The sequence below is a fragment of the Neofelis nebulosa genome, chromosome 6 (genome assembly GCF_028018385.1).
Source record: "Neofelis nebulosa isolate mNeoNeb1 chromosome 6, mNeoNeb1.pri, whole genome shotgun sequence".
In the NCBI taxonomy this organism is placed as follows: domain Eukaryota; kingdom Metazoa; phylum Chordata; class Mammalia; order Carnivora; family Felidae; genus Neofelis; species Neofelis nebulosa.
The window spans coordinates 45,706,132-45,717,508 of NC_080787.1; the positions used below are offsets into that span (position 1 = coordinate 45,706,132).

General features: G+C 58.9%; 1 protein-coding gene across 1 annotated transcript; it reads left to right on the plus strand.

The window, feature by feature from the left end:
- Window positions 1–3,850: 3,850 nt before the first annotated feature.
- Window positions 3,851–11,351, plus strand: TMEM151B (transmembrane protein 151B). The gene is made up of 3 exons (XM_058734122.1): window positions 3,851–4,358; window positions 6,536–6,976; window positions 8,147–11,351. Exons 1-3 carry the CDS (start codon window positions 4,236–4,238, stop codon window positions 9,272–9,274), a joined length of 1,692 nt encoding a protein of 563 aa, XP_058590105.1. The 5' UTR covers window positions 3,851–4,235; the 3' UTR covers window positions 9,275–11,351.
- The last annotated feature ends 26 nt before the right edge of the window (window positions 11,352–11,377 follow it).

Consider the following 11,377-nt stretch of genomic DNA (forward strand, 5'->3'; position numbering starts at 1 on the left):
ATGCCTGACACTGGTATTTCTTTTTTTTTTTTAATTTATTTTTAAAGCTTATTTATTTATTTATTTATTTAGAGAATGATCATGCCCTGAGCTGAAATCAAGAGTCAGATGCTTAACTGACTGAGCCATCCAGGCGCCTCTGACATTGGTTTTTCTGCTGGAAGCAAAAGCAAGTATCAATAGTAACAGTAATAACCAACCACCACTAACCCCACCTCACCCCAAAATGTCCCATGGCCCTAGCCTTCACAAATATCCCTGACAATTACAATACAGACTGATTGTGCTAAGACAGGAGTGAGCACAGGGTGCTGTGGGGCCATGGAGTGGGGTCAACTACACAGTGGGGTGAGGGGAAGGGAGGGTTTCATCTGACCTGGAAACGGGAAGGGAAGAGGGCTGGGGAGAAGAGAAGTACCTAGTGTGTGTGCTTGGAAGGGGGGCAGTGAGTAAAGAGAAGATAGTGGATGGACAGACAGGAAGAGATGACCCACTGCTCTTCCTCCCCATGGAGGACCAGAGTGGAGAGGGTGTGTTGAGCATGAGGCAGTGAGACGCCATGAGGGGAAAGCCCAAGGAAATTGAGGCATCTCCTTCCCTTGAGGTCAGCGTGATTTCAGATGTTCTCAACTTCCTCCCCTGACATGTTCCTCTCTCCTCCTCAAAGGCTGGAGCAAAAAATACAGTCATAAACTCCAGACCCAGACGACTTGGGCTCAAAATCTGGCACGATCACATCCCCATCTTAAAGTTGGGAAGCTGAAACCCAGAGGGGTGAGTTGACTTGCCAAAAATCAGCCAGAAAAGGCAGAGCACGGTTCTCCTGCCCCTAATCCAAAACTTTGAAAAAATTTTTCAGTGAAACTTTGTTTCTTTTATTATGAAGGTCTAAGGAATTGGGGCATCTGAACCTTCGGCAAGGACACAGGAACTCAGGCAGATGCAGTGACTGCTCCTTTCATTCATACGGAGGCTGAATTTAAGGAAAAACCTATCCCAATTCAGTCCCGGGTCTCGCTCTGAACCAGAACAGGTGTGTAGCTGCCCCTTTTCTAGCCACGTGGGGGCAGCATTGAGTCACACACTGCTTTCAGCACCTAGCCTGCACTTTGACAGGAAGCCCTTAGGGGGACACTTCAGGAAAGGGGACAGGGACCATACAGTTTCATTTGGAAAGATGACATGAGGACTCTGACTCAGGCCTCAACGTGGTCAGGGCCCTGACTTTGCTTCCTCAGCCCCTCCAGTCCTCTTTCTGCCGTTTTTTTCTGGTTCCCTTTGTAGTGCCCCACTCCCAGCCTCCACCCACCCCAGTCAAGCTCATCTTCAGAAAACAGGCCCAGTTGCCATGGTGACCAGCTGGTCAGCTGGCTCCTTCCACACCCCCTCCCTTCACCCCTCTTTCCCCCAAGCTTCCAAGGAAGGGTTATGTGTGTGAATGGAGAAGGGGAGTTGTTGGGGGGCTTTTATCTTGGGAGCTCTGGGGTTGGCCAAAAGGAGTTGGGCTAGCTCTCCTCCAAAGCCCCCTGAGGGGGAGAAGGGAAGGCAGTAGGGGTGGGGAACAGGAGGAAGATTATAACAACTAAGTGGAGAGTGTGAGGATCCCATTTGCGTTGGGAAAGGGCAGGGGTTAGGAACTCTGCACTCTGTCTGCAGTGAGGACTGAACTAAATGGAATGGGCTGAGGTAAGATGAGGGGTTGGAGTTAGATGTGAGGCAGGACTTCCCACAAAGCATGAGTGAGAGACCCTGGAGTGAGCCACCAAGTGAGAGGGCTCTTCAGGACCACACCCTTCCTCTGTTTGGGTAGGGAGGAAGGACTCACTGACTGCTGGAGGATCGTGCAGGCTGATAGTTCTGAAGCAAGAGGCAGACAGCCGACCATCCACCTTCACCTTGCCTGGAAAGAGAAGAGTAGGAAAATGGAGGCAGGACCAGGAGTGGGGGTGTATGTGGGGGCGGAGGCAGTGGCTAACCTGCCTCAGATGAGGGGCAGGACCATCCCAGCAGATCAGTATGCTTGTCCCCTATCCCCAAAGACCAGATTATCCCAAGCTTTGCCTTAAACTAACTTCCTACTCACAAACATCTGCATGGCCTTTGGAATGAGAAAGATCTGGATTCTAGGATTAGCTCTGTGAGTACCAGCAGGTGACCTTGAATAAGTCAGTACCCTCCCTCTACCTTGGTTTCTTGTGGGTAAATGGGGGAACAGTTAATATATATATGTCAAAGACTCTAATGTAACACATGGCAAGCAGTAGGATTCCACAGTGACTGTGCACACACAGATTGAATATGCGTAGCCTTTATACTACTTTTTTGATGTTTATTCTTTTTGAGAGACAGTGAGTGGGGGGACGGGGAGGCAGAGAGAGAGAGAGAGAGAGAGGTAATCCCAAGCAGTCTCTGAGCTGTCAGCACAGAACCTGATGGGGGGCTTGAACCCACAAACAGGGAGATCATGACCTGAGCCCAAATCCAGAGTCAGACACTTAACTGACTGAGCCACTCAGGCACCCCTATTCTATTTTTTTTAAAGATTAAAAAAAATTATTTTAGAGAGTGTGGGGAAGTGGGGGGTGGGGGAAGGAGCAGAGGGAGGAAGAGAGAGAATCTTTTTTAAAAAAATGTTTGTTTATTTATTTATTTTGAGACAGCAGGGAAGGGGCAGAGAGAATTCCAAGCAGGCTCCACGCTGTCAGCACAGAACCTGATGTGGGGGGAAAACTCACCAACCATGAGATCATGACCTGAGCCGAAATCAAGAGTTGGATGCTCAACCAACTGAGCCACCCAGGCGCCCCAGAGAGACAAAATCTTAACAGGCTCCATGCTCCGCATAGAACCTGATTTGGGGCTTAATTCCACAACACTAGGATCATGACCTGAGCTGAAATCAAGAGTCAGATGCTCAACTGACTGAGCCACCCAGGTGCCCCCCCCATTATACTATTTTATCATAATGATTGGTCCCCATCCCCAATTAGACTTTGTATTCTTTGAGGGTAGAATATTGTATGTTTCATTTCTGAACAGGGTACTCAGTAGAGACCTAATATCTGTTTATTGCATGGATGCATCCAGGAATGAATGAATGTCCGTTTTCTTTCTGCCTGTCCTAAGCAGTACAGAAGAGCAGTGTGGGTAGATGGCAGGAAAGGGTGGGTTACTCACAGCCCAGCTTGGGGTATGATTATGCCTCCTACACCCACAGAAGAAGGTCAAAGCCGTAGGGATTGTCCAGTTAACTTTTTCGATGCACAGATGAGGAAACTGTGGCTTGAAGAGTGGAAGGCACTTGCACAAGGTCACACAACCCCTTAATGGCAGAGCCAGGATTAAAAATTAGAACTCAGGTTTCCTGGTCTCCAGCCTAGGGTAATGTACACACTTCATTCTTCTTTGGGGCTGTTCTTCTAAGGAAGGAAAATGGCTTTGGGAAGGCTGGTTCCAATGTCCTCCCCTCTGCCCTCTGTTAGTCCTTTCTCATATCTAGCTTCAATTCTTACCCTATTCCATCTCTGTTCGGTTGGGTCAGGCGGCTGAAGGCTGGCTCCTGCCTTAACCCGTTACCACCCAACTGGGAGTAAGGATCTTCCCTAGGGTTCCAAGGCTCAATTTCCTCTCCCCACCCTCTGCCCCAGGAACTCGCGGGAACCAACGATGGGGAGGGATGTTGGCTGAACCGCTGGCGCCCCCTCCACGAAAAAGGGGCAGAGAAGTGTTGCTGCTGCACAGATCTTCCCAGGATGGGGAGGGAGGAGGGGGTGCGGTGAGCAGGGCTGGGTGTGGGGAAGGGGTGCAGGGAGCCCCTGTTGCTTCTCCTCTTTGGGGGGTGGTTATTAGGTAGGCTTGCGGAAGGCGGAGTTTGGGGGGCCGGGGGCGGGGCTCCTGCGCTGGGAGGAAGAGGGGGGGCGCGCTGGCTCCAGCTCGGCTCAGACAAAAGGCGGCGGCGGGAGCGGGCGGGAGGCGGAGCGGCGCCGCGAGGGCCTCAAGGTGACACCCGCCCCCGGCCCCGGCCCCCCCGGCCCGGCCCCCCAGCCCGCCTCCCCACCCCCAGCCCCTAGACCCCTACCCTCCGGTGCCCTTTCCAGGCCCCCTCCCCCCGGCGGGGGGTGGGGAGCAGCGAGGGCCCCGCCCCCTCCCGCCCCCTCCCCAGGGCCCGCGCAGGATGCCCTCGGCCCCCGACAGCCCCCCGGGAAGCCCTGAGCTCGACGCACCCCCTCTACGCCATGTCCCCCCCTGGCTCGGCCGCGGGAGAGAGCGCCGGCGGCGGCGGCGGCGGTGGCGGCTCCGGGGTCCCGGAGGAGCCCACGGCGGCGGCGGCGGCGGACGAGGGCCCCGCCCGAGAGGAGGTGAGAACAGGCGGCGCCCCTTCCCCGGGCGCGGCCGTAGCCTGGTCCCCCATCCCCCGCCGCGCGCGGCCCCCGCCGGTTCCGCCGCAGCGCGGCCGGCGCCCCGCACCCCGAGCCGGCCGCCGCAGCCGCAGTCCCGCGCCGATGCCCCCACCGGTGGCCGGAGCTGTCCGCGGTGGCGGGGAAGGGGCTGCGCCGGGGGCGGGGCTCGGGGGTCCCGGGCAGGGGGAGGGGCCTAGGGGCGGAGCCTCGCGGACCCCGGGCGGAATGGGGTGGGGACGGTGGCAGGATTCCTGTTTCGCGAAGGGGATGCAATCTTGAATGCAAGGAAGGGCGACTTGTAGGGGCTACAAAGGCAGAGGAGGAAATGGTGGTGGTACCTGAGCTGTGGTCCTAGGAAGGTCAAATGTGTACAGAGGCGATTATCCCCGGGGTCACTGGGAGTGAGTGCACCTCTCTCCCAACGTCCCTGCAGCTCCCTCATTCCTGGGTGGGGGGAGGCCCTGAGTCCAGGAATCCTTCAGAGTGTTGGAAATAAGCATATCCCTAGTTGGAGCCCTACTCTTCAGTCCTCTGAACCTGGAGACAAAGAGACTGAGGAAGGTACCAGTAGCACTGCTCCCCTCCCCTCCCCCCCCCCCCCCCCCCCAGGCACACTCGTGCACACACATATATACACACTGCACTTGAGCAGAAGCACATGGGACGGGGCAGACCTGCAGGTAGAGACCCTTTCAGATGTGCTCTCAGTGGGATACACTCAGGTGGACACACAAAGGTGCACATATGTACACACCCCAAGGACAAGGCTCCCAGAAAGGTACCCTGTACCCTAATCTTGTTTGTATACGCTGTGTGCTATTTCCTAGCCCACCTACCTATCTGCACTTCCAGATCTTTCCTCTCATTTCACACCAGGCCCAGGGACTGCTGCCTGTTACTGTGCCCTTCCTTTCCACCCTCTTCTCCCTTCCCGTGGCTAGCCTCCAGGTCAGGCCTGGGGAATTGGAGGAAATCAGGATCTGGTAGGAGGGTGTGTGTGTGGGGGGGAGGGGTTCCTAAAGCTAGACAGCAGGGAGGAGGAGTTGAAAGCACAGCCCACCACCAGAATTCCAACTCCATTCTCATCTATTAAGTGGCTGCTGCGTGCTGGGTGCCACGGTCGGCACCCAGGATGCAGAGACGGAGACCCTGCCCTCAGGAGCACTCAGTCTAGACACGTAAACAACTCACTGGGGCAACCATGGGACAGAGTGGGCCAAGTGCTTCAAGAGGCCCCCAGAGAGCCAGCCCCAAGAATCATTTTCTTTTGACAAATGGCTGGGCTGCAAACCTCTTCCTCCCTACTCCCCACCCAGTCCCACATCCCCTTTCCCCAGCCATTTGCCTCTGCCCTTCTGGATATCTCCTCCTGGACTGCCTTCTACTCAGAGATGCCAGTCCTCTCCCTCCCATCTGAGAACAGGAAAAGGATGTTAGGGTCCAGGAAGGGGACTCACAGGGGGCCTAGGGTTCAGAACGTGGGGAAGGAGTCAGAACTGAGGGTTTTCTGCCCCCTCCCAAAGGAGGTATGAGACTAATTGTCTGTGAGGAACAGGGAAGTGGATGGGTCAAAGAGGACTGGCTCCTCCAGAACCTAGGACTCAAAGCACCTGGAAGAAGCGAGGGCCTCACCTGTTAAGCGGGAAAGTGATGTCAGTGGGTCCCTCCCCACTTTCCTGGAACACCTGGAAGGAGTCCTGGCTGGGGACCTGCCTTCCCTGATGCCTATCTGTCCTCCCTTGTCTTCCCCATCCACGCCTTCTCCTGTTTCACTGCCATCTTTATGTCTGTCTTTGGACTGTTTTTCCGGGTACATCCTATCCATCTGTGTCTTCTCTGCCACCTGGGCCTCCTCCCTCCATCTCTGGCTGTGATCCCTCGCTGCCTTTTGGGGTGTCTCTCTCTACACTTCCCTGTATTGGCATTTTGTTCTCATTTCCTGTCCCCATGGCTCACTCTGGGTCATTTCTGCTTTTATCTTTGGCCCTCGGCTCCCATCTTGGTGTTACCTTTTCTTGCCACGTCCCTGTCATCTCTGATGCTGGCTTCCACCCCTCCATCCATCTCCGTGCTGGGTCCTGCCACTCTGTCTCACTCCCTGTTCATCTTGGACCTTCCCCTGCCCATCTGAGCAGCAGCGTCCCATCCAGCCCTCTTTCACCAAGTCCCTCTGCCGTGAGTCCCACTGGAAGTGCCTGCTGCTCTCGCTGCTCATGTACGGCTGTCTGGGGGCCGTGGCCTGGTGCCACGTAACCACGGTGACCCGCCTCACCTTCAGCAGCGCCTACCAGGGCAACAGCCTCATGTACCACGACAGCCCCTGCTCCAACGGCTATGTCTACATCCCCCTGGCCTTCCTGCTCATGCTGTACGCCGTCTACCTGGTGGAGTGTTGGCATTGCCAAGCCCGCCATGAGCTGCAGCACCGTGTTGATGTGAGCAGCGTGCGGGAGCGTGTGGGCCGCATGCAGCAGGCCACGCCCTGTATCTGGTGGAAGGCCATCAGCTACCACTATGTCCGCCGCACCCGCCAGGTCACCCGATACCGCAATGGAGACGCCTACACCACCACCCAGGTGAGGGGCTGGAGGGGAGCGCAGGCCAGTCCAGAGGGGAGGGGGGTGCTGGGACCCTGACTGACTGTCCCCAGGGGGAGGAGCACAGGCGGCAGTGAGCTGCAATAGCAACCATAATAATAACGGCAAACACTAGCAGCAAGGCTCTGCCCTACATACATTACAAATACCAGATGGATTTATTTAACCCTCCTAACAACCCTATGAGGTAGGTAACTACTATCCGCATTTTACAGATGAGGAGAGTGAGGCTTGGAGAGGTTAGTACCTTGCCAAAGTCAAACAGTATGTGGTGGAGCTGGGATTTGGACCCAGGCAGTCTGGCTCCAAGGTCTATACTGCTTAGTGCTTAATGGTTGGAGGTGGCCTCACAGGCACGGTCCCGCGGCATACTCTCACCCATTTAGTGAGGTGGCTGCTACCAGGGCCTCTTTCACAGGTTAGGAATCCTAAACTCAATGACTTGCCCAAGGTCTGCAGCTTCTTAGTGGTAGTGCTGGATTTAAGCCAGGGGCCCTTTGCCAAGTCCAAGGCTCCCAGAGGTGGGAGTCTGCTGGCAAAAAGGTGGAGGTAGGCATGGGAGGCCTCGTGGAGAGGCGGAGTGGGGGCCAATTAGCACTTACTGGACCCTCCAGGATTAGGCATTATTCCAGTCCTGGAGGAAGAGGTTTTCTCCGATAAGGGTGACCCCCGTCTCCGTTTTGGGATGGGTAAACAGAAACCTGGGGCCTGTGAGAATCAGGAAGGGGGCTGGGTGATAGCTAAGGTGGGAACAGGGAGCCCCGAGACAAAGCCGGTTCCGGCCATTAGGGGCCACATCTGTAAACAGGAAGGGCAGGCCATTTGGGGTCATGAGGGGGCAGCGGGGGACATGGGAGACGGCAAAAAGGTTAGGCAAGCCCGAGGGGGCAGTTTGTGGCCAGCGCCTGACCCCGTGACGAAGCAGAGCTTAAGTCAAACTAGAATACACCCGCAGGTCTGAGCTCCGGCCCGTCTTCCTCTCTAGTTGAGTACGTTGAGGGCCTGCGCTGCTCCATAAAGCAGATGATAAGATCCTACCCGGCTCCAAGCGGGCTCGAAGGCAGGGCAGGCTTAGGGTTTGAGCAGGCAGCAAGAGCGACGAGGGTGAGCCGACAGAGGCGACTCCCGCCGCCCTCCCCGGCGCCGCAGGTCTACCATGAGCGCGTCAACACGCACGTGGCGGAGGCCGAGTTCGACTACGCGCGCTGCGGCGTCCGCGACGTGTCCAAGGCGCTGGTGGGGCTGGAGGGCGCGCCGGCCACGCGCCTGCGCTTCACCAAGTGCTTCAGCTTCGCCAGCGTGGAGGCCGAGAACGCGTACCTGTGCCAGCGCGCGCGCTTCTTCGCCGAGAACGAGGGCCTGGACGACTACATGGAGGCGCGCGAGGGCATGCACCTCAAGAACGTGGACTTCCGCGAGTTCATGGTGGCCTTCCCGGACCCGGCCCGGCCGCCGTGGTACGCCTGCTCGTCCGCCTTCTGGGCCGCGGCGCTGCTCACGCTGTCGTGGCCGCTGCGCGTGCTGGCCGAGTACCGCACGGCCTACGCGCACTACCACGTGGAGAAGCTCTTCGGCCTGGAAGGTCCCGGCTCGGCGAGCAGCGCGGGCGGCGGCCTGAGCCCCAGCGACGAGCTGCTGCCGCCGCTCACGCACCGCCTGCCGCGGGTCAACACGGTGGACAGCACGGAGCTCGAGTGGCACATCCGCTCCAACCAGCAGCTGGTGCCCAGCTACTCGGAGGCGGTGCTCATGGACCTGGCGGCGCTGGGGGCGCGCTGCGCGGGGGCGGCGGGCGGCGGCTACGCGCCCTCGTGCCGCTACGGCGGGGTGGGCGGCCCGGGCGCGGCGGGCGTGGCCCCGTACCGGCGCAGCTGCGAGCACTGCCAGCGCGCCGTCAGCAGCTCGTCCATCTTCTCGCGAAGCGCGCTGAGCATCTGCGCCAGCCCGCGGGCCGGGCCCGGGCCCGGAGGCGGGGCGGGCTGCGGGGGCAGCCGCTTCTCGCTCGGCCGCCTCTACGGCTCCCGGCGCAGCTGCCTGTGGCGCAGCCGGAGCGGGAGCGTCAACGAGGCGAGCTGCCCCACCGAGCAGACGCGGCTGTCGAGCCAGGCCAGCATGGGGGACGACGAGGACGACGACGAGGAGGAGGCCGGGCCGCCGCCGCCCTACCACGACGCCCTCTACTTCCCGGTCCTCATCGTGCACCGGCAGGAGGGGTGTCTGGGCCACAGCCACCGGCCGCTGCACCGCCACGGCTCCTGCGTAGAGACCTCACTGTGACCTCCGGCCCCGGGCAGCCCGTCGCCCTCCCTCCTGCCCCTCGCGGGACTGAGCTTCTTGCGTGTAGCAGGGGGGTCATGATGGTGACCGAGGTTGTGCTGGGCACGGCGCGGGGAGCGGGGAGGCGACGGTGCGCGGGACAGACCCCATGGGGTCCGGATCCCCCGCCTTCCCTGTACATAAAGAGACCGATGGGTGGGAGGGGATCGGGGGGGGGGGGGGGGCTCCGGAGAATCCCGGCACGGTCGGCTCTTCCAGCCCCGTCCCTGTCCTAGGGGGACACCTCCCCGCCCTACACGCACACTCGAGATTTCCCGTCCAGCCTTTCAACGGATCTTCTGACTGTTAGTGGAGGCCGTGCTGTGGCACCGCGTGGGGCCCGTCTCCAGTGTGAGCCCCCTCGCTGTGCAGCTGGGGAGGTTTAGAGGCGTGGGGAAGGGAAATTGGGGCTTTCCTTCCATCGCTGCCTGGCCCCACCAGGGCCTCTCTCTACTGAGGTCGCGGTGGTTTGGCGAACAGTAGGGCTGGCTTCCAACCAGCTAATGAATTCAGTGGGTCTGAAGCCGGGGCCAGATGTCAGCCCCGATGCTCCATCTCAAAACCGTGCAAATGTTGCTATCCTCTTCTTGGCGCTGGCCCCAACCATCGGGGTTTCCTTTCTGCCACTCCCTTCACTGCTGTTTATCTCGCTGGGCCCCTGGAGTGTGGGTCCTGGAGGGACTGTGCTCACACTGCACACGTCACTCCCCCCGCCCCCCTCCGGCTCTCTGGCCCTAAAGAGCACTTGCCCAGAGAGGAGGGAGGCATAATGTGGAGGGCATGTACCTCAGTCCTTTCTCTAAACTCTGTAGCCCCCTGGCAGCAGCAGCCTCCTCACCTGGGTTCTGAGAGGGCTCTCCCTTCAGTTGGGGGGGTTGGGGGGTGAGATACCCTCCCCCTAGGCGTGTTCATTAAAGCTGGCCAACGTGAGTGGGTGGGAAGAGTGGGAGACAGACCTGGGTGACAAACTCTCGAAGCAGGTGGGATTCAAAGAGGAGAAGGCAGTGGAGGGAGACTGAAAGGGGTGTCTGGGGCAACTCTTGCTTCCCCAGACTTGGGGGGGGGGGTGCAAAGGGCGGTTGTCTCCACACATTACCTCTGTAGGACTGAGGATGTTCTCACAAGCCCCAGCTGGAGAAATGAACTCAAATCCAGTGGCAGGGTCAGAGGCAGGAATTCTCTAAATCTTGCCCAACCCCTCTGTCCTCCCCTATCCCATGAGCTGAAGCCCTGCAGTGGGGCCCAGAGGGGCATCCTGCCACCACCCAAGGGCGCTGGCCCCACGTCCTGTTCCCCTAAAGCTGTGACACCTCCTCTCCGCCACCACTCCCTCCCTGATGTGCTTCTGTGTGCATGTCTGCGTACAACCCCCTGCCCTCCCAACTCTCCTGCCAAAGTTTTCCCAGCAGACTTAGTGCCCAGGGATTGAGGTCACATTTCAGGCTGGAGAGGATAACCCTTGGGCGGCCGCCATCACTCATCCCTGATGCTCCTCGCTTTGCCCGAGCCATCAGAGCTCCTCCGTCCCCTCCTTCAGCCTCTGCCATCTTCCTCCAGCCTAGCGAGGCCTACACCTGCCAAGGACATGGCCTCCACCTATGCAACATCTCCTCTGGCTCCCCCTGTCCCCTTCCTTGGGGGACTCAGGAGGTACAGATTGTGGGGACACCACGGCCCGTGGCCCACTGTGGTTGAGCTTTACTTTGCTGTAGCGATGGCTGAGTGGGAAGGCAGAGGAGGCAGGAGATGGGGAGGCTTGGGCAGGAGGGAACAGCTGTCCACTAGGTTTCCCTGGGCAGCAGGGGCCACCTGCCTGCCAGCACTGAACCTGCCTGGGCCCTGAGTCTGTGCTCCTCAGGGGCCTGGAGGTTGGAGCACCCCTCTTTGCTCTGAACAGACATCTGTGAGGTACAGGTGGTGGGAGCTGTGGCCGCAGGCCCCAGTTCTTGGCACCTGGATGTCATACCCTTGGGCAGCCTGGCCACTTCTCGGCTCCAAGGAGGAAGGAACTCAGCTCCTTCTCCCTCAGGCCTGTTCCTGAGACGAGCCTGAGCTGGGGGGGGG

Bases quoted from the DNA above. Each gene is read 5' to 3' on its own strand.
- TMEM151B (XM_058734122.1), top strand. From the start codon at position 4,236: ATGTCCCCCCCTGGCTCGGCCGCGGGAGAGAGCGCCGGCGGCGGCGGC. The intron at 4,359-6,535 runs GTGAGAACAGGC...CCATCTGAGCAG, and splicing joins AGGGCCCCGCCCGAGAGGAG to CAGCGTCCCATCCAGCCCTC. The intron at 6,977-8,146 runs GTGAGGGGCTGG...CCGGCGCCGCAG, and splicing joins ACGCCTACACCACCACCCAG to GTCTACCATGAGCGCGTCAA.